This window comes from Tubulanus polymorphus, chromosome 2, assembly GCF_964204645.1.
Source record: "Tubulanus polymorphus chromosome 2, tnTubPoly1.2, whole genome shotgun sequence".
Classification (NCBI taxonomy): domain Eukaryota; kingdom Metazoa; phylum Nemertea; class Palaeonemertea; order Tubulaniformes; family Tubulanidae; genus Tubulanus; species Tubulanus polymorphus.
Genome location: NC_134026.1, coordinates 27,631,174 through 27,656,288, shown reverse-complemented (window position 1 = coordinate 27,656,288; position 25,115 = coordinate 27,631,174). Strand labels below are relative to the sequence as shown.

The 25,115-nt window shown below is 36.0% G+C and overlaps 4 protein-coding genes across 8 annotated transcripts; 2 read left to right on the top strand and 2 right to left on the bottom strand.

Annotated features, from left to right (window-relative positions):
- The first annotated feature begins 74 nt into the window (after window positions 1–74).
- On the top strand, window positions 75–2,237 carry LOC141900761 (large ribosomal subunit protein uL23-like). The gene is made up of 5 exons (XM_074787789.1): window positions 75–142; window positions 1,279–1,657; window positions 1,736–1,912; window positions 1,998–2,067; window positions 2,152–2,237. Exons 1-5 carry the CDS (start codon window positions 121–123, stop codon window positions 2,164–2,166), a joined length of 663 nt encoding a protein of 220 aa, XP_074643890.1. The 5' UTR covers window positions 75–120; the 3' UTR covers window positions 2,167–2,237.
- A 666-nt stretch (window positions 2,238–2,903) lies between these two features.
- On the bottom strand, window positions 2,904–15,128 carry LOC141900760 (brefeldin A-inhibited guanine nucleotide-exchange protein 1-like). The gene is made up of 39 exons (XM_074787788.1): window positions 14,915–15,128; window positions 14,640–14,670; window positions 14,396–14,543; window positions 14,160–14,306; window positions 13,896–14,075; window positions 13,754–13,819; window positions 13,484–13,658; window positions 13,331–13,402; window positions 12,618–12,777; window positions 12,309–12,543; window positions 12,120–12,219; window positions 11,912–12,034; window positions 11,709–11,834; window positions 11,433–11,631; window positions 11,251–11,362; window positions 11,132–11,166; window positions 10,882–11,052; window positions 10,707–10,791; window positions 10,456–10,621; window positions 10,228–10,379; window positions 10,005–10,133; window positions 9,756–9,914; window positions 9,541–9,667; window positions 9,317–9,463; window positions 9,064–9,233; window positions 8,824–8,975; window positions 8,566–8,738; window positions 8,311–8,471; window positions 8,106–8,236; window positions 7,899–8,028; window positions 7,312–7,350; window positions 6,416–6,551; window positions 6,178–6,316; window positions 5,965–6,091; window positions 5,735–5,870; window positions 5,506–5,648; window positions 5,228–5,402; window positions 4,883–5,139; window positions 2,904–4,769 (listed from the first exon to the last, which is right to left on the bottom strand). Exons 1-39 carry the CDS (start codon window positions 15,036–15,038, stop codon window positions 4,626–4,628), a joined length of 5,382 nt encoding a protein of 1,793 aa, XP_074643889.1. The 5' UTR covers window positions 15,039–15,128; the 3' UTR covers window positions 2,904–4,625.
- Window positions 15,129–15,351: 223 nt separating this feature from the next.
- On the top strand, window positions 15,352–17,444 carry LOC141899170 (COP9 signalosome complex subunit 5). Of its 3 annotated transcripts, none has more exons than XM_074785329.1 (9): window positions 15,352–15,365; window positions 15,692–15,871; window positions 15,949–16,183; window positions 16,273–16,401; window positions 16,483–16,548; window positions 16,646–16,731; window positions 16,804–16,915; window positions 16,998–17,146; window positions 17,238–17,444. In XM_074785329.1, the coding sequence occupies exons 2-9, from the start codon at window positions 15,726–15,728 to the stop codon at window positions 17,338–17,340; spliced, it is 1,026 nt and encodes a 341-aa protein (XP_074641430.1). In that variant the 5' UTR covers window positions 15,352–15,365; window positions 15,692–15,725; the 3' UTR covers window positions 17,341–17,444. The 3 variants fall into 3 exon arrangements, with proteins under 3 accessions (XP_074641430.1, XP_074641428.1, XP_074641429.1); XM_074785327.1 differs by having other exon boundaries at window positions 15,355–15,391; XM_074785328.1 differs by lacking the exon at window positions 15,352–15,365 and adding an exon at window positions 15,377–15,493.
- Window positions 17,445–17,829: 385 nt separating this feature from the next.
- On the bottom strand, window positions 17,830–25,089 carry LOC141900885 (uncharacterized). Of its 3 annotated transcripts, XM_074787940.1 has the most exons (15): window positions 25,013–25,089; window positions 24,541–24,568; window positions 24,328–24,433; window positions 24,031–24,063; window positions 23,260–23,443; window positions 22,624–22,746; window positions 22,120–22,248; window positions 21,867–21,921; window positions 20,852–20,886; window positions 19,357–19,514; window positions 19,052–19,274; window positions 18,864–18,972; window positions 18,694–18,779; window positions 18,386–18,611; window positions 17,830–18,289 (listed from the first exon to the last, which is right to left on the bottom strand). In XM_074787940.1, exons 1-15 carry the CDS (start codon window positions 25,023–25,025, stop codon window positions 18,262–18,264), a joined length of 1,536 nt encoding a protein of 511 aa, XP_074644041.1. In that variant the 5' UTR covers window positions 25,026–25,089; the 3' UTR covers window positions 17,830–18,261. The 3 variants fall into 3 exon arrangements, with proteins under 3 accessions (XP_074644041.1, XP_074644043.1, XP_074644042.1); XM_074787942.1 differs by lacking the exon at window positions 22,120–22,248; XM_074787941.1 differs by lacking the exon at window positions 24,031–24,063.
- Between the last annotated feature and the right edge of the window lie 26 nt (window positions 25,090–25,115).

The following is a 25,115-nucleotide window of genomic DNA, read 5'->3' as shown; positions in this document are numbered from 1 at the left end:
TAATAGCGATTTTCAATTCCCGTTACGTGCTGCCACCGTCATCAGCGGCAAAATGTGAAACCCGGAAATGATGCCAGAATACAACGTGCACAGGAAGTGAAAACCCCTTCCTCTTACAACATGGGTCCTAAAAAGAAGACAGGTTTGTATTTAATGAAGATCTTATTTTAATAAACCACACTTCGCTAATTGGTTAATTGATTTTTTGCTGTTTTAATTACTGTTAAATTGATAGTTGTCACAGAGATTTAATTATTTTTTCCGAAATATCAGCGAATCGGGCATATAGTGCAATTATTCACCGGCATGTCTTCAATCAAATTTTATTACATTTATTTTGTCTACTATGGATGTATTTTACAAGTAGCGTCAGTATAGCTGAAATATTGCACATTATATGTGCCTGTCTGTCAATTTTGCTATAGCAGCAGTTAGGTGACCTCTAGCTCTGCCTATTCTACGCAGCACTTCGACCGAGTGTTTAAGGCAAGCAAGTGTTCAGTGACAGTGCAGTGCATCCTCGCTTGCCAGGGGTCCAGTATCACTCCCGAACTCGCTTCCATCAGCCCCCTGGTCTCACGAAGCGTGATTTCATTACTGGCGCTGTTGCGCATAACGTCATATATCGATTTGCGAAATACTTCCTTGTTCGGTAAAACGTTCGCTGATTGGTCCATTAAAGGGGAAAACCAATAGAAGCCTAAAGTCGTTTGTTACAAGGGCTGTGATTGGTACGACTGGATTCTGGTCGGCTAGTAACAACTCCAACGACTCGTGAGGTCAAGGGGTTCGGCGAACAGCTTTAGCGTAGTGGGTTCGAATCCCTTGACGGTTGAAGATGGTAGCAGTGCGACCATTCATTCATATTACTCATAGACTGAAGATGTGAGAGGGACCAGGGTGGTTAGGATAAGACACACTACCATTTTTCAGATGCCTTCATTTAACTGATAAATAATAGGACACGGGGGCTTGTGAGTTGTTGGCACTGCAAAAAACCTACAAAAAACGAAAGCTTTTTTATAAAAAGTTATTTTATATTTGCTATAGACACTGGATTAATGGATTAACAGCTTATCCATTTTGCAGTGCCTGTAACTAAACACTGATACGAGCCCCTGTGGTTAAAAAAGCAGAAGATTATAGTCAAGTATCATTCTCTTTTTTCTTCTAGTTCCAGTTGTTCAGGCTTTATATGTGTTTTCCTCTGCTGGGTTAATCTGCTGCTGTTCTGTTAAAAAGTACTTGTAATCTCTATCTTACCTTTGATTATTTCAGATACCAAAAAGCCGGAGGCTAAGAAAGCAGAGGCCCCGAAGGCAGCGACCAAAGCTGCTCCGAAGGCTGCTGCTAAGGCTGCCCCTGCTGGCAAGCCTAAAGCCGGTGCTAAGAAGCCAGCTCCTGCCAAAACGACGCCGAAAGGTGCTCCTACCAAGAAGCAAACTAAGCCAGTGCCTGCTAAGACTACTAAAGGAAAAGCTGGTGTTCCTATGAAAGCTAAGGACAAGGCTTTGAAAGCTAAGAAAGCGGTCACCAAGGGAGTGCATGATAAGAGACAGAAGAAAATCAGAACCTCAGTTCATTTCCGGCGCCCAAAAACCTTGAAATTAGTGCGTAATCCAAAATATCCGAGGAAGAGTACACCAAGGCGACCAAGGTGATTGCTTATTAACGCTGTGGATGTTATTTACAATTTGATATTTGCTATTCGTTAATGATCGTGTTTTCGTTTCAGATTGGATCATTTCAAAATTATTAAGTTCCCTCTGACGACTGAATCGGCCATGAAGAAAATTGAAGATAACAACACGCTCGTATTTATCGTCGACAAAAGAGCGAATAAACCAGCCATTAAATACGCTGTACGTAAATTATACAATATCGTAGTACAAAAAGTGAACACTCTCATCAGGTAAGCCGTCTGCGCAGTGGGATATGACCGGTTGCTTGGTAACGCTGTCGAAATGTCTTAATTCATAAATTCAATTCATTTTTAGACCCGATGGCGAGAAGAAGGCTTATGTACGACTAGCGCCCGATTATGATGCTTTAGATACGGCTAACAAGGTAAATTAGTTCTACATTATTCGCCGTGTAATTTTTTCGTGCGAAAGATTTTCAAACCTCGTTTTCTTTTTCTTATCATTTCAGATTGGTATCATATAAATTCTGAATTACAATTGTAAAACTTTGTATAAATACAAGTCAAAGAAGAGAATATTAGTGTTTTGTGTTTACGTACTTTTTCTCGTTTCTCTTTGCTCTCATCGTGCTCAATGAGGATCAATTGATGAATTCCCATCCTACGGCCGGGGCGAGAATATCTTTAGGAGTATTTTGGATTCTGTTATTCATGGCTGGACAGGGTTAATGCTGTATTCCTGGGTACCTTTATAAATTTTGATGTCTTCTGACTACAGCGGACTGACAGTGGAACCCCAGTGATCACTAGACAAATGTAGTCAGTAGACTGACTTTAAGGCGAATGATTCGAAGGCCTAGTTTCACACGAAGTTCTGACTGACTCGATGTATGTGATCTCTTCATTAATGCATTTGAATGTATGTGAATCTGACCTCCAGAGCAGTTGAATTGACAGGCTGTCATCGAATAAAGTAATTGTCAAGTAGGAACATTTTACTGAAACAAAATTAGAAACTGTACGGTTTCCGAGCGGAATTTCTGAATCTCAAATAGCGTGCCGATATAATATCCGGTAAACGTACGCAACTTGTAGGTTAGTTCGAATCGCGGTACGGTAGCGATTTAGTTGAGTGGACAATGGTATATGAATTAATCAAACTTTTCATAAATGAATTGTTTGGCACAGTAGTAGGCCTACTGCTTGTGTCCTCCGGATGTTGATAGCTTGAGAATAAAGAGTGAAAAAGGATAGAAATATGTTGCGGAAATACAAGTTTTATTTCCTAATGTTATATGATACACGAGAATCAATAACACCAGAGCTATTATGTACAACTAACCATATTAACACACAAATGTTTCTCCATCATACCACAATGTTAGGTAGATTGACTCAGAAGATGTACTACTGAATTTGGCACACACTTGCTTATAGAAACTACCCATCTCTGATAGTAAGGATCTGAACATTGCTTTCTAGAAATTTAGCTACAAGCATATATCATGGGACAAACTTTGTCAAAGTCAAAAAGTTGGTAATAATGAATTTTAAATACATTTATCTGTGGCTGGCTACGATAACATAGATTGTACCAAAACCGAGATAAATATGAAACACTATGCTGTACATGGCAGTAGGCAGCACAACCTGTGGAATGGTTTAAATATAACATACAAATAAATATACTATCAATACCGGTTAGTAATTCAATTCAACCTCTCACAAATAAACTTTGTTTTCCAAGATATTGCTGGGAGGATGAAAATTACTGAAAGGTATATATATATTAACCACTGAAGAGAAAGGCCACAGTTGAGTTCTAATCATGTGGATTTGAAAATTGCTCTTCGGAGATATCAAATGAATTAAGTAGAAATTTTAGATAAAATTCTTGTTGATTTCCAGAACAGTGTGTGGCATTTCTCTTAGAAAACATAAATTTTCTTAAAATTTAATACATAATGTGTAATGAAAAGAACGTGTAATAACCATAATAATCAATATTTAACAATTTACTAATTAAATTCTACATTAAAATGAAAATATACATACAGCTGGCAATTACTAGTTAAATTCGTTGGGGCTAATGAATCATTTGTAATAAATGTATGTATCACTAATGGGAAAAGTAGCGTGTTCAAATGACATGAACAGAGTTGGACAGAAGAAAGATTGAAATGAGACTAGAACAATGTGATAAATTACATGAAAGATGGTAGACATTCAAGAAAATTGAGCTGTTTTACAGAATCAAGAAGGCTGATGATGCTTGCGATATTTCTATTATCAATGGAAGCGAAGAAAATGAAAGTATCGACCTAAAATGCATAATGCACTTAAATGATTTGTAAATACCGGTTTCAATTACATGATTCACTGAGCAGAATAAGGAACAACTTAATAATTTACTTTTATGAACAGAATGTGAACACACTTATTCAAAAATATACATATATACAATATTAATCCGTAGTGATCAGTGTGAATACAGTTATACTGTGAGAGATCTGAATTCAGTCTAATTAATACATGTAATGAACAACTTTAATATGACTATATACATTTTACATGTACATATCAATATTTATGAGATACTGGCCAACTAAAATCTAAAATTAGAAGCCGGGAAGAAAATATTTTGATATTAAATTGAAATATATGTTGGGAGGTTGCATGTAGGTGTCATCATAAAAATAACATGAAATTTAAAGCAAATCAATAAGTGTATTATAAAACAGCTAATTGAACATATCCATGTAATAACGATATCCATTGAATAACCCATCTAACCAAACCAATTCATGTTTAATAGCTTTTTACAATAACAGATCATATTCACCATCATTCAACCCAAATTCAACTCTTCCATTTTCAATCATGCGTAAAAAATAGTTTATTTAAAACACAAAGAAAGAGATTTAATGTTCGACCAGCTTTCTAAAATCGCACAACACAATCGATACAACATTTTAGTCTGTTTTCAATGTTTCACTTCGGTCATGATTGAAAACGTAGGCCCGACTCTCATGAAGAATCGCCTCAGAATTGATCGCAGCTCTGTTTTCATGTCAAATAGGATAATATCGCACAAGTATGGGTAGTAGACTGAAGCATGGGCTCGGAACTGAAACAGAAATTCAGTTTTATGGTTAGGTTATAATGCAACAACCTTGAATATTTGGCAGGTGCATGGAATGATATTATGACTTGAAATAAACCACTGTTTAGTATACTCACTCTTTCATCACTCATTTTGAGAGTTCTTGTGAGGAAGAGAAGTAAAAGATTGCTCCAGGCTTCTCGATGGCTGTCTGATTGCAGTGATATGAAATACTCTAATGCATCTCGACAAACGCTGATTAGTTTTTGCTGAATTGCTGGCCACTGACTGTGCCGAGTTTCATCAGAATACATACGGAACAGAATCCGCAAAGAGCAAGCCAAACTTTGAGTTTCTTGTTTCAGTAGATTTGGTTTTGCTTTGCCTTTAAACCCTGAGAAATGTAGAAATACTAAATTATATATACGAGCTTAAGTGTAGAAACTTACATAGCGGTGTTTAATACAAGATCTCAATCATACCTGCTTTCCACAAAATATTACGCTGTTCATGGTTTGAGTTGAATGCTTTTGCAAATTTATGTGACTCAAGAAGGCAATCTATTAACTGGAACAATTGATTGGTGTTAAGGAACTGATACATGCCCTGATCTTCATGCTGTTGATTTGCATCTTTTGAATGATCATCAGCTTTACCCTGAAATATACACACAAAACTATTCTAGAATGTGTCACTTAAGTGAAATTTAACTAGGGTTCATAACAATCTCTTATTTATCTTATTATCTCCAATAATCTACCTGAGCTGCGGCCAAATTTTCTTGGTCTTCCTTCTTACTCGTTGTCGGAAAGAAGACTATATTATCAATGGTTTGTATCAGTTCATACTGCACAACACATTTTATCAGTAATCCAGAAAATAATTTCTGTTCCAAAGGAACCTCTGAAATTAAATAGAAAACAGGCAATAGCAGATAATGGTCAAGTAACAACTGAACAGTTCAATGAAGCCATGTGTAAATAACATACTTGATTTGGGTATTTTCTGTTCTCTTGAATCTACAGAACTGATACTGTTGATGCTGTGTTGACTACCACCTCTTCGCAAAGCAACACTTTTTTCAAAATCATCCATTTCATATGCCAGACTTCCAGACTTATTATCCTACATTACAAAATTTAGAATTTCTGTCATCCAAAAACTGCACCCTAAAAACATGGCTATAGATTTCAGATAACATTTTTACATTCTTACGTACCTGTGTTTCTTCTTTTTGTGAGGCAACATCGTTTTCAATGGAAGTCTCTTGTCGTATGATGGTAGGGTGAATAGTGTCCTGTTCAGAGATAGCTACCTCTTGACCATCAGGGCGCCAAACTAACAAACTATTGAATACAGAAAATATATCACAATAAAATAGAATATCTAGCTTTTCTAGCAAATTTTTCAATAGAACTTCAGTCACTCTTACCTAGTAGGAATAGTTGATTTGAATATATCCAACATGCATGAACACGTATTGTCCCATACTTGAGGAGAGAATTTCATTCCATTGCTTATAACCAAATTCTCAAGACAGTTAGTACCTGAACGTGCTAACTGCTCATTGTCTGTAATTCCAAAAGTTTTCTCAGTTATCAATATACACCAAGGAGCTAGACAATAAAAGTGGTATATATATATATATATATATATATATCAATTCTTACCTTGCTGGACACACCATCTAAGTTGTGAATAGATGTCATTCAGTAATATTTCATGCAACACCTCGTAGTACTGAGTGAAAACATCCACTATAGCATATAATGCATGGTTGCAAGTTGTTGTCATCCATTCGGTTTTCTGTAAGTATAAACGCCTATCATTACCCTTAAAGCCCATAATTCAAATTGAAAAGAGGTTACTGGGCATGCTGGTAACTTTGAAAATAAGTGAACTACATCGTCAAACACATATTTCTGACTTTTGCAAATTGTTTGACCAGGTTTTCAATCATTGCTACCAGAGTCGACCAACATTTAATACTTTTCAAAAAAATGTATCAAAAAGAAAGACTGCATTACAGCTATCATGCTTAATCAACCTGTTTGGGTTGAAACAAAACCAGTTTTTGGCATGGGGAAATTGTTGCTGTTGTTTAATAATGTAAATCAAATAATATGTACCGAAAAAGTTAAATCTTTAAAAATATATACACTTGAATTCATTGATGTATTCACACACAAAGCTAAATTTAAAACGAAAATCATAATTTCTATTGAATCAGTAGTTCTATTAAACCAAACTAATTGAAGATATTAGTACTGCACTTGCAAATAGTCTTAATGATCCTAAATAGTAAATAGATTCTTTAAGGTAGAACATTGAAGCATGAAAATAATAAAATTATTCCATTTTTCAAATCAAAGTAACTTTATAGTAGCACTAGAGTCTGTATTATTATGTGATGATTGATTCAAAAATGTTTCTTTCAAAACAAGGAATGCATGAAGCTAGGATTTCAGTAGAAACACAACACGTGAAGCGAATGCTGACCAAAAATATCAATGCTCTTAAATCATTTGAACCCAAGGGCATGCATCAGACTACATAACGTACTAACCTCAGAATTAGAAAGTGAATAATCTATTCCATTATGTATCTATAAAAGTGACAAAGAAACTAAGCGGCTAAAACAGAGTCCTTTGCCAAAAGTATCCGTTCCATTTAAATGGAAATACCCACACTACAATATGTAAATTCTAAATCTACCAGCCAATGAGAAAAGTTATAGCATATACATGTACACAGTAAAACAATTCAAATACCGGGTATGTGTACAGTACAATTTAACCAGACCTGTAGTTTGAAATGTTTAGTACCAGAATACATGGTCTCTTAGATTAAGGGTAAATTGAGTTTTCGAACTGCTACATACAATGTACAAGCAAAGCTTAGTAAAAAAAATCCTATCATTGAAAAAAGATGCAGTGTTGGAGAACCTTAAAACTCTAAGTAAAAACATACAAATGAAGAATCTCTTACAAGATTTAGTCACTTCTTATAACGTTTTATACTAAATCATTCATTCATCATTAATATCATAAACGAACAAAACAATTTTAAAAATAATTCATACGAGAAAATTGTCTGTATTAAACATTCTCAATGATAAATGATATAAAGTGTTTAAACATGCAGTGAAAGTACCTCACTAACTTGTTCAGGTAACTTCATATTGTCGAATATTCTAAATACAACTCTGAACAGATCTTTCCACCAATGTTGTTGTAGTGAATCGCCATAAGTCTTCAGTATCTCGAACAAAACCGTTAAACCACTGAAAATAAAAAATTTCAGACAAACATCTATAACTGACTGAGTTTCATTCCTGAATTATTGACTAGTATAACTTACCGCGTGCGTACATCCAGTTTACATCGGTTTATAATACAAGAAAGTTCAAACAGTACCGGAAACCAGCCTTTTACCCATACACGATCTTCGGGTGCAACCTGAATCTCATCGCTGATATGGTCTTGAAACATCTAAAAAAGAAAAAATTATCTGTTTTTTACCAGTGCAATAGATAGGAGTATGTGGTAGAAGTTTTGGTACAAACCTGTGGCTTCTCAGCGACGTATTTCGCACAATTCCTGATAAGACGAATGGCTTCCATACTCGTATCGGGGAATGAAGCATTACACGCAAATTCTGACAAACATTTCACTGCATCTTGGAATGAATGAAGCGTGGCCACAAAATATTTCTCAAATATTGTTGCTGAAATACAGGTACAAAATGATAAAATTATCAGAAAAATTCAGATATTGAATCTGAATACTGGACAGGTATCGACATGGGTTTTTTAACTTACAGATAATTTTGCCAGTTGTTTGGAATGCTAATTCGACTATAACTTCATCTTGATCTGACGCGGCCAAATGGAAAACGCTGAATATGTTTTTCCAACCGGATTTTATATTTCCTGCTTGTGAGTTGACCATCTGAGCAACGCATCTAACAACCATATCACGAATAGTGGGTGAGCTGAAATCAAAATCAAACATCATATATTAAAACATTTGGAGAAGTAATGGAATGAATAAATAACATATTTGAAAACATTGCTAACCGATTTTTCTTCATGATGTGTTCAAATGGCCTCAAGAAATCTTTCTGAAATCTGAAATGTGCAAACTCTCCCTTTTCTAAGAACTTCATAGATAACTGTCTGAGAGAATCGACTGCGAAGAAAGCGACATCTTCATTCGGATTACAACCAACCTGAAAACATAACAGCAACGAAACCTCTCAGGTAAAGTTGGATAAATCAACAGAAATTGTTCAGAATCATATGAAAATAGAGACTAACTTTATTGAAATGATCACCGAGTACTTCCCAAATACGAGACCACTGTAGACGAATACGACCCATATTGTAATAGGAAATTTCAACAAGTTTCTGTAAGCTGAACATACGAGGATGAATCGGCGATGCCAGTTCATCCATCGATACTGCGCACAGAGCTTTCACAAATTGTACTGTAAAACACAAGAGAAATAATTATAGCAGAATCAGAATGACAAGTTAGTCAATCAAATCAGAGAATTGAAATATGTCTCACCGATCGCATCACCATCGAGTCTCGTTGATCCGGTGAAGATACGATCAACTGCTACAACGACACTTTGCGAACTCGTCTCACCCATCGATTCTTGGATTGTGGCCATCTTTTTAGAGTCGATTCTTTCAATTCCACCTCTCGCTATAACTACAACGACAGAAATATCCATGATTTCATGAGTTAATCCGAGGGGAACAATTGATGCATAGGTTATTGCTGCTTACCCTCGGGGTCGAATGCTTCAATAGGATGACCTCCTGAAGTCTGCGCACTGCCACCAGTTATATAACGTGTTTTAACCCCTGTTCCTATCAGCTGAGCTAACTCTAACTGAGATATACATTTCAGTATCTAAAACGAATAAACATTCAACATTTAAAATGCCCTTCGAATCTTTACAGATAGAATATCTAGATAAATTGATGAATAGAATCATTACCTCCAACCAAGACTTTCCCAAGTAATTACCATCAGTATGGGCAACTGATATCAATGTTTTGATGGTGTCAATATTTTTTGCTTTCATTTCAGTAATCGTTGTAGTTGTTGTTAATAAAGTGAATCTAGCTAATGCTTGTACATATGCATCTCTTTCAAGCTGAAAAGAAACGTGAGTGGATTGATAAACAATGAATCCCTCAGTCACAATCTTGACTGATAAAATTCTGACACGAAATAATGAATTTACCTCCATGTGAAAAATACAAGCAATTCTTATAGCGCATCTAATACCATCCAAACAATATGTAGCTATGTTCTGATCATCACAATCTTGAAGGCCTACACTAAATGCAGCCAGAAAAGGTGTCCATGCCACCTGTAGTATCAAACAAACATATTATAGAACAACCAGATCTAACCACCGATACACAAGTGAAACATTTCATCTAAGTATTACAAAATGTACTTACTTTAAACATGGGTCTCACATGTTCTAAATGTGAAGCGGTCGTGAAGTTTGATGATAAATGACTGACACTTTCCATCAAAACTTTAGCTGTTGTGGCAATATGGTCCATTTCCATGTTGTACAATGTTCGACGGTGTTTTTCACTTATCACATCTGAAATGGATTATGATTAGAATTACAATGTGAATGACTTAGTTCACTGTACTGAGCAGTACAAGAAGTATATTACCTTTAGTTAGAGGTTTCCCAGGTTTTTGCGATCCAAACTTCATCTTGATTTCATTGCCAGCGATTTCATCGTAGATCGCTGATAAATATTCTTCGGGTAAATCTTTACTGTCATTTATACCACGATTCATTCGAATATACTGATCTTTCTTCATTTTTATTTTCACCTGCGTTTACAAATATAAGCACAGAATCGTTAATGAAAAGCGCTTCTTCGGACGTTTTAACCGGTTGTTTGTTTTTTAAACTCACTTGTGAGCTGTGAAGATCTGTGGTCAACATGATTATGGAGTAAGCCAACACATAAGCGGCATCAGCACTTGCAAATATTCCATTACTGAAAATACAGTAAATAAGTTAGGTTTCAATGCATTATCGACCAAAGTTAAATGAAGATAAGCACAGGTGTAAAGCATATATAACTTACCTCGCATTGCAGTCAATATATCGACCAGCAAACTTTTCCATGAGTCTATCAATTTTCTGAGCTTCACCGGGCAGACGGAAACCATCTAGAAACTTTCTTAAAGCAGTGACGAAATCAATGTTCTGAAAGTCTATCTGATCAACATATGTATACATGACTTCTTTATTAAATCTGCAATGGAATATAGAAGATTTTTTCAGTGAGTGGAAGTTTATTCTGAAATCATTCACACATGAAAAATTACACTTACTTTTCATTCTCCCCGAGATAGTCTCCTATCACAGTCTAAAATATCGAAACAAAAGAAGAATCAAACATAGTTCAACTGCTTACTATGTTAATGTATAAGTGAATAGTTTCATAAATTACCTTATCAAGTCTTTCATCTGAATGAAAGAATTCAGCAATATCATCCGGTCGATTTCCCAGTAAACCTTGGTCTTGCAAATACTGTAGACCTTTCTTAGGCTTCTTATTAAATCTAGAAAACAGGCTAATACTGAATACTATGGCAAGATAATTGCATTTTTTTCTGTTTAAATGAAACTTACAGATCAATTCCATGTTCCATGCATTCTTTTTGTTGTTTGAGAACTTCAAACTGTTCAGGATTATCGGCAGTAGTTAAAACAGTTACAGGGGTAGTTGTAGAATTGTTTGAATTGAGGGAATTTGTACTACCATAGCTGTTCATTGTGCCTTTACCAGAATCACTGTCATGCTCTACTGGATTTGGTTTGTTTTCACCACCTGAAAACATCAATATTCAAATTATGAATCAATGAACATCTTGAAAGTAATAATACATTGAAACTGAATGTACAAACCTAAATTAGACTGAGAATGAGGGTTCACATACAGATCTTTACTCCATTCTACCATACATTTGAGAATATAAACAAGACATTCGAGTCCTTTAATCCTCATACATTTCTCTTGATTTGGAGAAGCACCTGAAAGTAAATAAAACAAGCATGTATGATTTGTTGATAAAACAATAAAAGCCATTTAATCTTGTTTTAGCACTCACCAAGTTCCATTGCATGACGACCTTGTGCAATTTTTGATAAATCATTTATCAGTCTTTCGAAGATATTGGCCAGAGCCAGATCACAGTCATAATTAAGGTATATATCCACAACACACTGGGCATCTGAATACCAAACATATACAAGATAGATACAGAAAGAAGACTAGAGTGTCTCGACATACAGAATAGATACAAGACAAATACTAACCAGCACAAATTCTTGTCAGTGCTTGGATAACCATCCATTTGTGTTCGAAAGAACTACTTGACGTTTCCAGGATGTATAAAAATATTTCCTTGAAGAAAACCTACAAGTTGAAGACGTGAAAATAATCCTTCACAGAATTTACCTCAACTGGTATGTTTTAAAGAAATATAAGCTACCGTAATTATTTACCTCAATTTGCATTTTGAGATGCTGCTTGAAATTTGCTAGCAGAGTCAGAAATATTGCCAAAGACAGCTCAAACACCTCAGCTACAGCAGATACGCCATTTTTGGACAAGGCGACGCATAAATATTGTTTAATGGCATTTATAAACATGTCATTTGTACGGAACACTGGACCGGCATTCTGTAGGATGGACAATAGTAATTGTAGGGACAAAACTTTTGATCTCAATTCATGTGACCTGTAATGAAAAATCAGTCACTGTGAAATTTTACGATAATACGATTGTACAAAATTTAAGTTCGTTTTACTCACTTTGGATCTGGTGGACCTTCAGGGAGCGGTTTCATGGACAGTTTACATAAACTACGGAAAACGAGGAATGCGTCTTTTTGAAGGATATTTGAAAATGCACCAACATTATCTCCACCTTCTAGACTCTCACTGCTGTCCTCTGATGGCATCTTTTGTAGACCTGTCATATAGGTAATAATACTGATAATAAATTCATTTATGACATCATAAATTTACATTAACATAAAAACAAACCACACGCCACAAAATACAAAACTACATCACATATTCCATATATAACACTACAAATACGGAACAATTTTAATAACTATAAAGTATAATCCCTTCTAACCAACTTCTATGATCAATTATCGTTTGGGTAGCATATAAAACTAGCCTATATTAAAATTTGCAATAAAAATTTTATACGGTATATCACACTGAATGTAATGAGATTCCCAGGGAACTACAAAGCAAAAACATGCTTCATGTACAAATCAGCTTTAATTTACTCAAATTGAACATGTTACATATTCCAATGACCCTATAATACAAACAGCATGCAAAAGCACACAGTATCCGCACCTTTTGGCATCAAAGGTCCTGTAGCTGTCTGGCCTAAGTTGAGCAGGAATAAAGTACACAGTGCCAATTATTTTTGCTAATAATTAACTAATTTAGCGAGACTTCGATATATGTGACTTTAATGAGGCACAGAAAAAAACTATATCTACCTGATTCATTGTCGGCTGACTTCTCACCGATATCGACCGTATCATCACCACCATTGTAGCTTCCTGTTTCACCTTTGAAATTAAAATCGCACAGGTCATACATACATCACTGTGAAATTATGGGAAAGACATGATAGCGAGAAAGACACTCACCAGCAACTTCATCAACAATGTTTTCAACAATCGATGCTACAATTTCTTCTGCATTTTCTCCTTCCCTGCCAACTTCAGTTATTTCCACTTCTGGTTGTTGTTTATCATCAGACTTAGCTTGAAATTCTCCAGTTTCAGTTTCCAAATCACCATTCTGTTTAGTAACCTCCTCTATCTAAAGATGAAAGGTGATATATGTAAAACAAACTCATAAGCGAGTTATATTATAATACATCATACACATATCATTCATGCCAGACAAGAACGAACCTCTGCCTCTGGTTTTGTTTCAGATTCTTTCTCAGTTTTTCCATTCTTTTCTTTAGTGTCCAAAGCCTGAAAGATAATTCATAAAAATACATTCAAAATCTTTGAAATAAGTCTAATCTATCTCGCGCTGAATTCAACTTACAGCTTGGTTTTCCATACGAGTGAAAATCACATTTAGCATCTGCGTGAGGGTTGCTTTGGCAGTAGTCTGGTTGATGAGGTTTTTGCTGGCTAGATAAATATTGTAACATGTCCGCACTGTATGTAACACTGTTCCTTCATGGATTTCACATGTGTTTGATGTGACGACGGTCAACAAGGCCTGCAGGTAGAGAACATTTACAAGGGTTTGTTTTATTAAGCACACACGATTGGATGATTAAATCATAGGTTACGTGAGTAATACCTTTATAATTTGTAACTGAACTCCTTCATCGGTCTGTGGACCATTGAAACACGTACAGATTGTCTCCACTATCCGATCTATCAGATGTTTCGTTGGGTTTGTACTGTCAGGAGCATTTCCAACGAGGTGTCCATAGGCAATCAGTTTCTGTGAAAAGAAACAGATCATGATATCGCTTAGTAAAGAATCTACGAGAGTGAATGAGCAATTTCAATCAGTGACTGTAAGAAACTAACCTGTAAACAGTCAAGGGCAGCTGTAACAATCCTTGGACATTTAGACTGGCAAGCAAGTTCAAACGGCAAGAAATATCGATCAGCTTCAATAAAGCCAGTCTTATTAGCTTTAGGAGCAGGAAGTGCAGATGAGGAATTTTCTTCTAGACTGTAATAAAAATACATTTTTTTTCGTTAATGAAGGGAGATCCATTTGACAGAAATCTTCCTGATAGCTGCATCAACATTCATGGGAAATACTTACTTCTGAGCCTTGATATCATTTTTTATCTCTTCTGCAAATACAAACGATTAAAAGTTATATTGAATCAATTACAAGTTACCAAGGCAATGTTTGGAATGAGGGTGGGAAAACCCACCAATATTTCATCCACCTTGCGTCTAGGCCCTACCCGCTTCTATTAAAGTGGTTGCCATATTTGATTTAACGCACAATCAAATACTCAATTAATTCTGTATGTATTTTAGTGAAATTATCTTAACTGTCAAAAAGTGATTAAGCAAACAGGAAGTGCTTACCGAGTGCCACCTCACAGGCTTTTTTCAGCTGGGAATGGTGCGCCTTCTTTATCTCTTTATCAGATAAGATTTTTTCAAGGGCTCGGGTTAGAAACATCTCTTTAGCAGGTTTTTTGCCAGGCATAGTGTTGTCATGTCAGATACACAATTGCTGCCTTAGCAGATCGAAAAATCCATAAATTATGTGAAGTTTTCGGATCAGTAAGCATCCACCATTTTGTCACAGTCACGTGATACCTGTCAGGGAGGGTATAAAAGCCGGATTCGGATGCCACTTACTCAACTGAACTTTGGAAATGTTTACCTCATTTCGACTTATGATAAGAATATATACTTGGTATATATATACGAATGCGTTTCAGTTAAATTGAATCCTCATACAATCTAATCTACAATAGAAAATATAGTTCCGAAGTTCGATAGGGTTAAATACAGGTGGCAGCACAAGCCGGTAAGACTTGAGATTTGACATTAATGGTACTTTTTTGTTTCTTGTACTATTTTTTTGCACGAAAACCCTCATATAATTAGATAGGATAACAGTTTTGAGAAGAATACGTTGAATTAAATCATATATAGGTATACTTTATAGGTTTACTGATGTCGAATCTGTATTTGCTGATGCTTGTTGTTATTGAATTGTTATTATGTTGGCATATATATAGATATGTATCTATGACTATACCACCCTTTTTTACCCTTCTGTTCTTTCTCTTGAATAAGATTGCTCTTCCCTGTCAAGCATTAATAACACATAAACAACCTAATCTATTTCAGATACTGGTGTGGTGAAAATAATTGAAAGCGAACAATGGCCAGCACGAGTGGAGCGAACATGGCACTTAAAACATGGGAAATGAGTAATAATATCGACAATGTCAATTCGGTTGAAGATATTTACAGATTTGATAAGAAGCAACAGCAGGACATCCTGACAGCTAAACCCTGGGATAAAGAGTAAGTATAATGGATAATGCAAAGCTACCCATACTTGATCTCTTTTCAGTTCACCAAATAAGATTTATTATTTTCAGCCCTCACTATTTCAAATACATAAAGATTTCGGCGCTGGCTTTGTTAAAAATGGTAATGCATTCTCGATCGGGAGGAAATCTGGAAGTAATGGGATTGTTGTTGGGAAAAGTTGATGGCAATGTTATGATTGTTATGGATAGTTTTGCTTTGCCGGTGGAAGGTACGGAAACTAGAGTTAACGCTCAAGCTCAAGCTTATGAATACATGGCTGCCTATACAGAAGCTGCGAAACAGGTACATCATAACTAGAATTTCTGAAAATTGAATCTTAAAGTTCAGCAATTCTACTTCAGAAAAAAACTCCATCCTTTTATCTATCACAGGTGGGTCGTCTGGAAAATGTAATTGGTTGGTATCATAGTCATCCTGGATATGGATGCTGGCTTTCTGGAATTGATGTCAGCACTCAGATGTTGAATCAACAATTTCAAGAACCATTCGTTGCAGTTGTGGTAAGTATCTTCCATCCAAATCTATATGAATTGTCTAAAAAATTCTCACTTGTTTCCGTAATTCTTGATTTTCATTTGTAGATTGATCCAGTGCGAACAATTTCAGCTGGGAAAGTAAACTTGGGTGCATTTAGGACTTATCCTAAGGTGAATATTCTTCATGAAAAGATATATTCAGTAAAAGTCCTTTTAATGCCAAATGCTGTGCGCATGATTGATTCATGTAATGATATTTGTATGATAGGGATATAAACCTCCAGATGAAGGCCCATCAGAGTATCAATCTATTCCTCTTAATAAGATAGAAGATTTTGGAGTACATTGTAAACAGTAAGTGTCTTACTGAACCACGGTTTCTCTGATTATTGTTATGAGTTTGAATCCAATGCCTTTCTCTTTCAGATATTATTCATTGGAGGTTTCGTGTTTCAAGTCTGCTCTCGATCGAAGATTGCTTGAATCATTGTGGAACAAATACTGGGTAAACACTCTCAGTTCTTCCAGTTTACTCACTGTAAGTAACTCAAAATTCCTCAGGCCATCTCTGTTTCCTTACAACCTTGATATAATGAATAGATATATTATGTGAATTACAGAATGCTGAATATATGACTGGTCAGATATTCGATTTGGCTGATAAGCTAGAACAATCTGAAGCTCAGCTTGGTCGTGGAGGATTTATGCTAGGAATTGATTCTCATGATAAAAAGACTGAGGATAAATTGGCTAAAACCACAAAAGATGCGTCAGTATATAATTCACATTATGTCAATGTACTTGGTAACTGGTAATGGTGTTTGTTTTATAGCATTTTAGGACATTCTTTATATTTTCAGTTGTAAAACAACGATTGAAGCTATTCATGGTCTGATGTCACAAGTAATCAAAGATAAACTCTTCAATAAGTTACATACTCCAGCATCAATCAATGGCAAATAACTTATGCCGATTATTATTCAAGATGTCCAATTCCTCTTAGGTTTGTTGTGTATGTTTCGAATTATTCTCTGGAATTTCTGTAAATATATGGATATAAATATAAATCCTCAGACTTTGTCATTATTCATCCCTCGAACCTCATCGAACTTTGGGACCTGTTTGTACATCAATTAAGAAATCCCATTTGTGTTAAATCTTAGTAGGCAGTCGAGCAGTCCCTGTAGTTTCCGAGTCGTAGATTTTTCTTGGAATCTGCCCCCATCTCAGCAAAGACAACCAAGCACCATAGAAGTGTCGGCATGTATGATGTTCATTCAAGTTCCTCCACATAGGGGCAGCACTTAAAGGGCAATATTTGATCTCGCTCTCTTTGCTGAAGGGCTAATACTGTTTCAACTGCCAATCCATCGAGATAATTAAACTGTGTAAAGAAGGGCCAGTGTGGTTCATAGACATTGTCAAGCAGATAGAAAATGAGTGACAGAAAAATTCAAATATATACAAAAAGTGTTTTATTATAATTTTTTCTTTTACATGACATGACGCGCAGTAAAACAACATAAAGACTTCTTTTAAAAAGTATCATACAAAATTTATTCTCATTATCTCGATGATGAAATGGTCCGTTTTAAAAGGTTCCTCAGGCTGTACGAAACAAGTTAAACAATCGTCGCTTATTCTATACAACAGTTATATTATTTACAATTCCAAAACTGGATCGAGGCTGATCAAATAGATGACATATCTTTCTTTCAAATAAATGCATTCGATAGCCAGCCATCTACTAACATATTCTCAATGCGTATTATCATCATCAAGTGTTCTGTAGTCACGAATACATGGTGGAAGCCGCTCCATTAAGTTTTTAATATAATTGTTCTTTACTTCTCTTAAACCTATCGATTTGCATCCAAACACTACTTAATATGGTCGTTGTCTCATGTCATTTCTGAAATTGCAAAACAAACCATCCAGCTTTTATAAATGGCCTAAAATTCATATAAATTATCAGGAAAGATAGATACTTGAAGAAGTGTAAGCTTACCTCTGCATTCTATCTTTACCACCTCCCATTCCACCTCCGCGACCGCCGCGATCCATACCGCCACGACCGCCTCGTCCACCACCGCGACCTCTATCACCGAATCCGCCTCGGCCACCGCCTCCGCGACCACCTCTATCGCCGAACCCACCTCGTCCACCGCGACCTCCTCTATCGCCTCCCATACCTCTACCACCGCCTCCACGACCTCCTCGACCACGGAATCCACCTACAGTTACGAGAGAACAATTGTGTAAAACGCATCAAAGCGAAAAGAAATTCTTATTACTTGCAGAAAAAGCTATTATTACCTCCCATATCACCACCCATATCAGGCCTTGGCATTTGACATTTGTTACATTCATTTCTCCAAGAGAAATTCTTGTTGGCGCAACCACTGTAAACAACAAAATCAAATATTAATAGCAGCCATTGATAGAAGTGAATTCTACATGTGATCGAATTCAGCATTAAAACTTACGGGTCACTACAGATCCAATCACCAGCTCTTCCTCCAGCTCCACCCTGTCCTCCGCCACGGCCCATTCCACCACCACGGCCCATTCCACCGCCACGACCTCCACCGTAACCTGAAATATTCATCAATTTCAAGTTAAGAAGATTTCCCTTATTTCAATACAATTGAACAGCTATGGGTTAATTGAGTACCTCCACTACGGCCACCGCCACCCCTCATTCCTCCGGGGTTCACTTTCCTCTGCGCCATCTCAACATGAATCACTTTACCCATGAATTCTTTATTGTTGAACCATTCAATAGCCGCAGTAGCTGCACTTGGGTCCTGATATGCGACGATACCTTCACCTTTTGGTCGTCCAGTGTTCTTGTCCGTGTAGACTTTGATCATTGGTTTACCAGTTTTCTTGTCAGTCTATCAACGAACAGTATGAGCAATTTAACATATAACACCAACAATTCGACATATATGACTGTACTCCACTTGATAAAGTTACCTTGATAACTCCGATACGCCCGAAGTAATCATTAAGAGCTTCTTCAGTCACATCATCGGGTAACTCAGTTACGAACACAGAATCAATTGATTGAGCGTATTTTTGCTCTCCTCCATTGTTTCCGAAGCCCCCTCCGGCTCCACCTCCATTCTGACCACCTGTAAACATAGGGAAAACATCAAATCAGTTTACAAAGAACTCATTGGTATCTGAACGACTATGAAATATGAGTGATGAAGCAATTGTTGATCACAATCACAATTCTCTAACCGGTAATTGTAATTTATACCGCCGTCAAAACTTGGAACAAGCTTCAAAACTGATGTTTCACAATGATATATGAAATGTTGCTACATGATTATTCGAATAAAAAAAAAGGATTTTAGATCTATTATTTAATCACAAAATCAATAAGCCTATGCATTGGTTAAGACCAAAAAAGTTCTCTAATACAGTTTTAACACTTTTTTCTAAGAACCCGACCAATAACTTAAAGTGGTTTACATTAGTCAACATCCCTTTTGTTTTTACACCTTTGTCAAATCACATCTGACTCTGGTGGCATAGCCACAAAAAGATTCACACTTTTTAAAAATACACAGAAAATTTTATTCTCCTTATAAATTTACAAAAGAAAACAATGTGCACTTAAAATACGCATACAGCAGCACAATCTCATGATAAGAATTGAAAAAAAATTATTCAATTCAATTTTAAATCTCTACTCAGATAGTGCTAACCCAGTCTTCACAGAATTGGTAATTATGCCGACAAAATAAATTCATACATAAGCAACATTCTCAGTAGGATTCTTCTGAAAAAAAATTGCATTAGTTCATGTAAAAATAGGCTTCAGCAATCAACACCTCATCCAGTCCAGTCCTGTTGAAAATGAAGAAAGTAAACTTCGAAAGGATTTGGTCTCTTAGACACAGACAGGGTTTTGGATAGTAGCATTCAGCCAGAGAAAACTTAACTCATGGGAATCTAATCAATGTAACGATCCTTTCAGTCAAACTCAGAACATTTCGTCGATGAAGATTAAATCATAGGGTCTTATCAAACGTGGAGGGAAAATGCTTTTCTAACGAGCCTGCAATGATATTCATACCACAAAAACTCTACACAACCTCTCGACAATTGACTCAATGAAGAGACATTCAACATAAAATTCACTCATTCTGAAAATGGGTTCACAAAAGGTTTAGCTCTTGACACCATTGCACTAATTCTTTTACTTCTCTTTCTGGGATAAAAAACCTCAAAAATTACGCTCAACCGAAGAAAATGTTGACTATGTAAACCACCATCAAATTTTTAAACTTCGAAAAATGTTCTAAAAACTAAAAAAAAATAGTGACCTTACAGCGTGCATAAAATTTCACCCGGCTGTTCTAGTGATTATCGAATCGGTTTTAAATAGTTTGATAAATCAACCTCCCAGAAACAGAGAATGCAGTTGTAAACTAGGCTGAGACCCAGCACTGTGACTTACCACCATAACCACCCTGGTAGCCACCGGGTCGACCGCTGCAAAATATAGTAATCACGTTTAACATGGAGGCTGTTACTGATATATTTAAACACATATCTCGACAGCCACACATGTTAAATAACTTCTCCAGTCTTCTTCTTAACACACTTCTGTTGCTGTATTCTTAGTCAGTTTTACTCATATTGCTTTATCCTTTACACCCCTTCCCCAAATTGTTCAACGCCAGTTCAAATATGGAACCACGAATTCAGTCAACATTTGAATTATCACATGAAGATTTTTCCCTTTTCATTCAATACCTTGCTTTTTTTGGTAAGCGTTTTGAAAATATTAAGATGTTACTCATTTATGTGATACATACATACAATGTGTACATACCAGTATGTAACCCTCAGCATATCAGATTCACGTATGCAAAATGAACCATTTCTACAACTTTTTCATTGTTTTAACCCCCGAAAAGCAATGGACAAAAATTGTTGTAACACTTTAAAGAAAAAACAAGTACAAGAATACTGATAACAGATTCAATGACTGTTCTGAGAGACATTTTCACTAAAGAATGATTTCAATTTCCCCCTGATGTTTCTCATAAGCAATGATGAGATATTATATCCGTTTTTAAGTAACCTGTTGAGAAAACACTTTAAGAGAAATGCAAATATTAAACACACACAAGTTATTTCAGCAACAGGTCAAAAAATGTACTACAGTTAACTCAGGATTGTAGCATTCGTAGAAAATAATTAACCAGAAAAATGTTACGTTTATATATAATATCAACCTTTTGTTTAGATTATGACACAAATCAAGCCTGACCACATACTGGCAAAATGATCATACTTGTTCGAAATAACCATCCATTATCTCCAGGAGATATAATAACAACCTACCAGGTACGAGCTGCGACAGTTTAAAACATCTGTCTATCATTACATCTACAGCAACGCTACCTCAAATATTATTCCAATAAAATCTTTTCTGAATAGAATTTAGAAGTTATAAATGAACTTACCCTCCATATCCACCAGCGCCACCACTGCCTCCACCACTTCCACCTCGTGGTCCTCCTGAAAATAGAAATATTAGTATTTCAAATTATCTATGGAAACTCATTGCAAATATTGTCAAACGTATCACTTAATATTTCAAATTCATATCAAATCACTGTACTCATTCCCCAGAATGAATACAAAATTCCTAGCATAGCCTCAGGTATTTGAATCTTACCTGATAATCCAGACACCTCATTTTACGACAAAACTTACCTTGGAATCTAGGCGCACCCCCATCGAACCCCCCAGTAGGACCGCCCGGGGGAGGTCCACCATAGTCAGGTGTGGGATGACTCGAAGCAGGATGACTATAACTTGGTGCAGGGGCATTCTGGTTATATGCTGCAAGACAATGGAGATGTCTGGGGTGACTTCATTAAGACTATGAAGCGCAAACCATTTAACTTATTAGGGGCAGCAGCAAGACCAAAAACACTCTAGCCCATACACTTCTCCCAAAGAAAAATACACATTTATTTGAGAAGTTAAGTATGGCTTGCAGGTGTCTGGATTCTTAACCACCAGTATATTAATGCATATCACCTCAAAAATACTTAACTTTGCAAAATGGTTGTCATTCAACTACCAACAAAAAGTATGTCAGCTGACGGTGTTGAATTTTATTATCGTAACTGGTTCAGTAAACGAACATAATGAAATGTTTCTTTATCGTGCTTCAGAAGCAAACATATGGACATACGTATAAAATAGTCTTACCAGAATTATAGCTAGGTTGTGAGTTATAACCACCAGCTGAATCTATAGGAGGTTGCTGAGAATAACCTCCAGACCCACCATATCCTCCTCCTGAACTTGCCGGTCCACCACTTCCATAACCACCTGTTAGTCAAACACACACACACATATCATACATGATCTGTTAGTCTTTCAAGTTTTGTCACAGAGTTGAGTGGCAAATGAAGACATTAAAAAGCCAGATTTGCCAAGGAACTCAGTATTTTATTTCGCACTTTCAATTAAGATGTTATCTTCACAGAGAATAACAATTAAGAACTGATAGTGCATATCACATAAAAAGCAGAGAATCTCGGTGTAAAACATTTGGCCTCGTTGATTATTTATTAGCAAATTGAATCACTAATCTGGATGTTAGAACTAGTCATACAACTTCAAATCAGTCATGGAATAAAACTTATATTGTTACAAGAATAGAGCGACAAGAATAGACACGATATTATGACAATCTTGCCATGTTGGATCTGTATCTATTTAGCAAGTTAAAGTGGACATAGTAAGAGATGAGTATTACTATGTATATCATTCAACTGCTCACAACCACACAGATTAAATATTATAAAATCATTAGTATGTACACTAAGTTTTTAGACATACCTGCTTGTGGTTGTTGGTAACTGCTACCAGTCTGAGCTCCGTATTGTTGTCCGTATGATGAAGCGGGAGCTGAATTTTGCTGAGAAGATTGGTATCCCCCTTGATTGTAGTCATAAGCCGGCTGAGCAGGCTGTGGTGCAGCCTGTTGTCCATAACCAGCAGCTGAATATCCCGCAGATTGAGGCTGTAATGCAAACAAACATTGAATCATTACGACAAGCCTGATATATTTATCGTCCATGCAGTTACTTCTTCAAGCGAAATTATTACCATGATTTAGTAGCTATCTGAGTCCAAGCACACAGAAAACCAAGTACATATAAAAACGTTATAGGATCAACTAGGTATATAACTAGACTAGAGTAATGTATCTAATCACCATAACAACCATACAAACAATAAGTGAGCAATAAATAAACCTTAACCATTGTTAGTACAATGACACCTTACTCACTGAAATTGTTGAACCAGTGATTAACAGGTCAAATGACAAAGGGAACATTAAAAACACTCAACGTATTACTACATTTATGAAATAGTTATCCAGACAGACACACAGCAAGCTTTCAGTGCAAAAAACCTTGTGAATAATAGATAAATAAATGGTAGTGCAGAACTTTTGAAAGCCGCACGGAACGGTCATCAATGGACTAAGACTTAAATAATGTGTATAATATTCTAGCTCTGTTTGTTGCCTTCCTTATAACTAAATATATATAAATATATATATATATATATATGTATTATAATCATACAAAACAGAAAACGAACCTGTTGACCATATGCGGCAGTTGCATAATTTGACTGAAAGACAACACGGTATTAAACTATTTAAAATCACAGCACAAACTAATTGGTTTAATCACAACAATGAATAGATTTATAGGCAAAATTATTAAAATGAGAGCGAATAATGACACGGAAATAATAAGTTAAACAATCAGCTGAAATAAAGAATCCACTACGCAAGCGCTTCGATTGAAAACATGATGAATCACTGCGATTCTGATTTCAATCATGTGAAGAATCAAACAGTAATAATAAATATCATAAGTATCAAATAACAACCTGTTGTTGTCCATATCCGGCACTAGCTTGAGAGTATCCACCAGATTGGTCAGCAGCTTGCGGTTGGGCCTGTTGTTGACCACCATAACCACCACTGTAGCCATATCTGCGAATATATAAATAATAATTTACAATATATGAAAAATTCTCACTTAGTAAAATCAAATTAAACGGAATAATTTTTGAGCATGAAGAGAAATATAGGAAACTCACCCTCCAGCAGATCCACTGTATTGATATTCTGAAATAACAAAGAGACATCATATATAGTCCATAATTAACTTCAGTCGAGTTCAGAAACAAAGAAGTCTACAAAAATATCCTACATCTCAACAAATTTAATGTATCATTACCACACCAAAATATTTCTTTACTATCTTTAACAATTAATGATTTGGGGTTGGCCTAGTCTTACAATGTTACTACAGTGTACGAGCGATGTAAATATTCAGGGAAAATGGACGCCATGCATGCATGCCCACACCCCGTCCACGTTCACTACCTACAGCCATGGTGAAAACAGCCAACTTCACATGCAAACTGAAGCCTTATTTTATCATGAACACGGGGTAAAATTACTTCATTACAATCTAGAGATTATATGGGATACAACTGTGGTAATTTCAAACAAGTCGATGATAAGCAACTGCCTTGAAAATCAATGCAAAATACGGGTAAAACTTACGCGCGTCAGCCATTGCGTGTTCCTTGTTCAGAGAAAGCCTAACCAGAATGCGCCGGGATCTACCACGTGATCCAATTAAAGCTGTCAATCAAACTAGTTTCGT

Coding starts and splice junctions, on each gene's coding strand:
- LOC141900761 (XM_074787789.1), top strand. CDS start 121: ATGGGTCCTAAAAAGAAGACAG. Junction 143..1,278: donor GGGTCCTAAAAAGAAGACAG/GTTTGTATTTAA, acceptor TGATTATTTCAG/ATACCAAAAAGCCGGAGGCT. Junction 1,913..1,997: donor AAAGTGAACACTCTCATCAG/GTAAGCCGTCTG, acceptor ATTCATTTTTAG/ACCCGATGGCGAGAAGAAGG.
- LOC141900760 (XM_074787788.1), bottom strand. CDS start 15,038: ATGCCTGGCAAAAAACCTGCTAAAGAGATGTTTCTAACCCGAGCCCTT. Junction 9,234..9,316: donor ACTCGATGGTGATGCGATCG/GTGAGACATATT, acceptor TGTGTTTTACAG/TACAATTTGTGAAAGCTCTG. Junction 8,472..8,565: donor AACAACTGGCAAAATTATCT/GTAAGTTAAAAA, acceptor CCTGTATTTCAG/CAACAATATTTGAGAAATAT.
- LOC141899170 (XM_074785329.1), top strand. CDS start 15,726: ATGGCCAGCACGAGTGGAGCGAACATGGCACTTAAAACATGGGAAATG. Junction 16,184..16,272: donor ATACAGAAGCTGCGAAACAG/GTACATCATAAC, acceptor TATCTATCACAG/GTGGGTCGTCTGGAAAATGT. Junction 17,147..17,237: donor GCTAAAACCACAAAAGATGC/GTCAGTATATAA, acceptor TTATATTTTCAG/TTGTAAAACAACGATTGAAG.
- LOC141900885 (XM_074787940.1), bottom strand. Junction 23,444..24,030: donor CTGCCGCATATGGTCAACAG/GTTCGTTTTCTG, acceptor TTTGCATTACAG/CCTCAATCTGCGGGATATTC. Junction 18,780..18,863: donor GATTGGATCTGTAGTGACCC/GTAAGTTTTAAT, acceptor TGTTGTTTACAG/TGGTTGCGCCAACAAGAATT.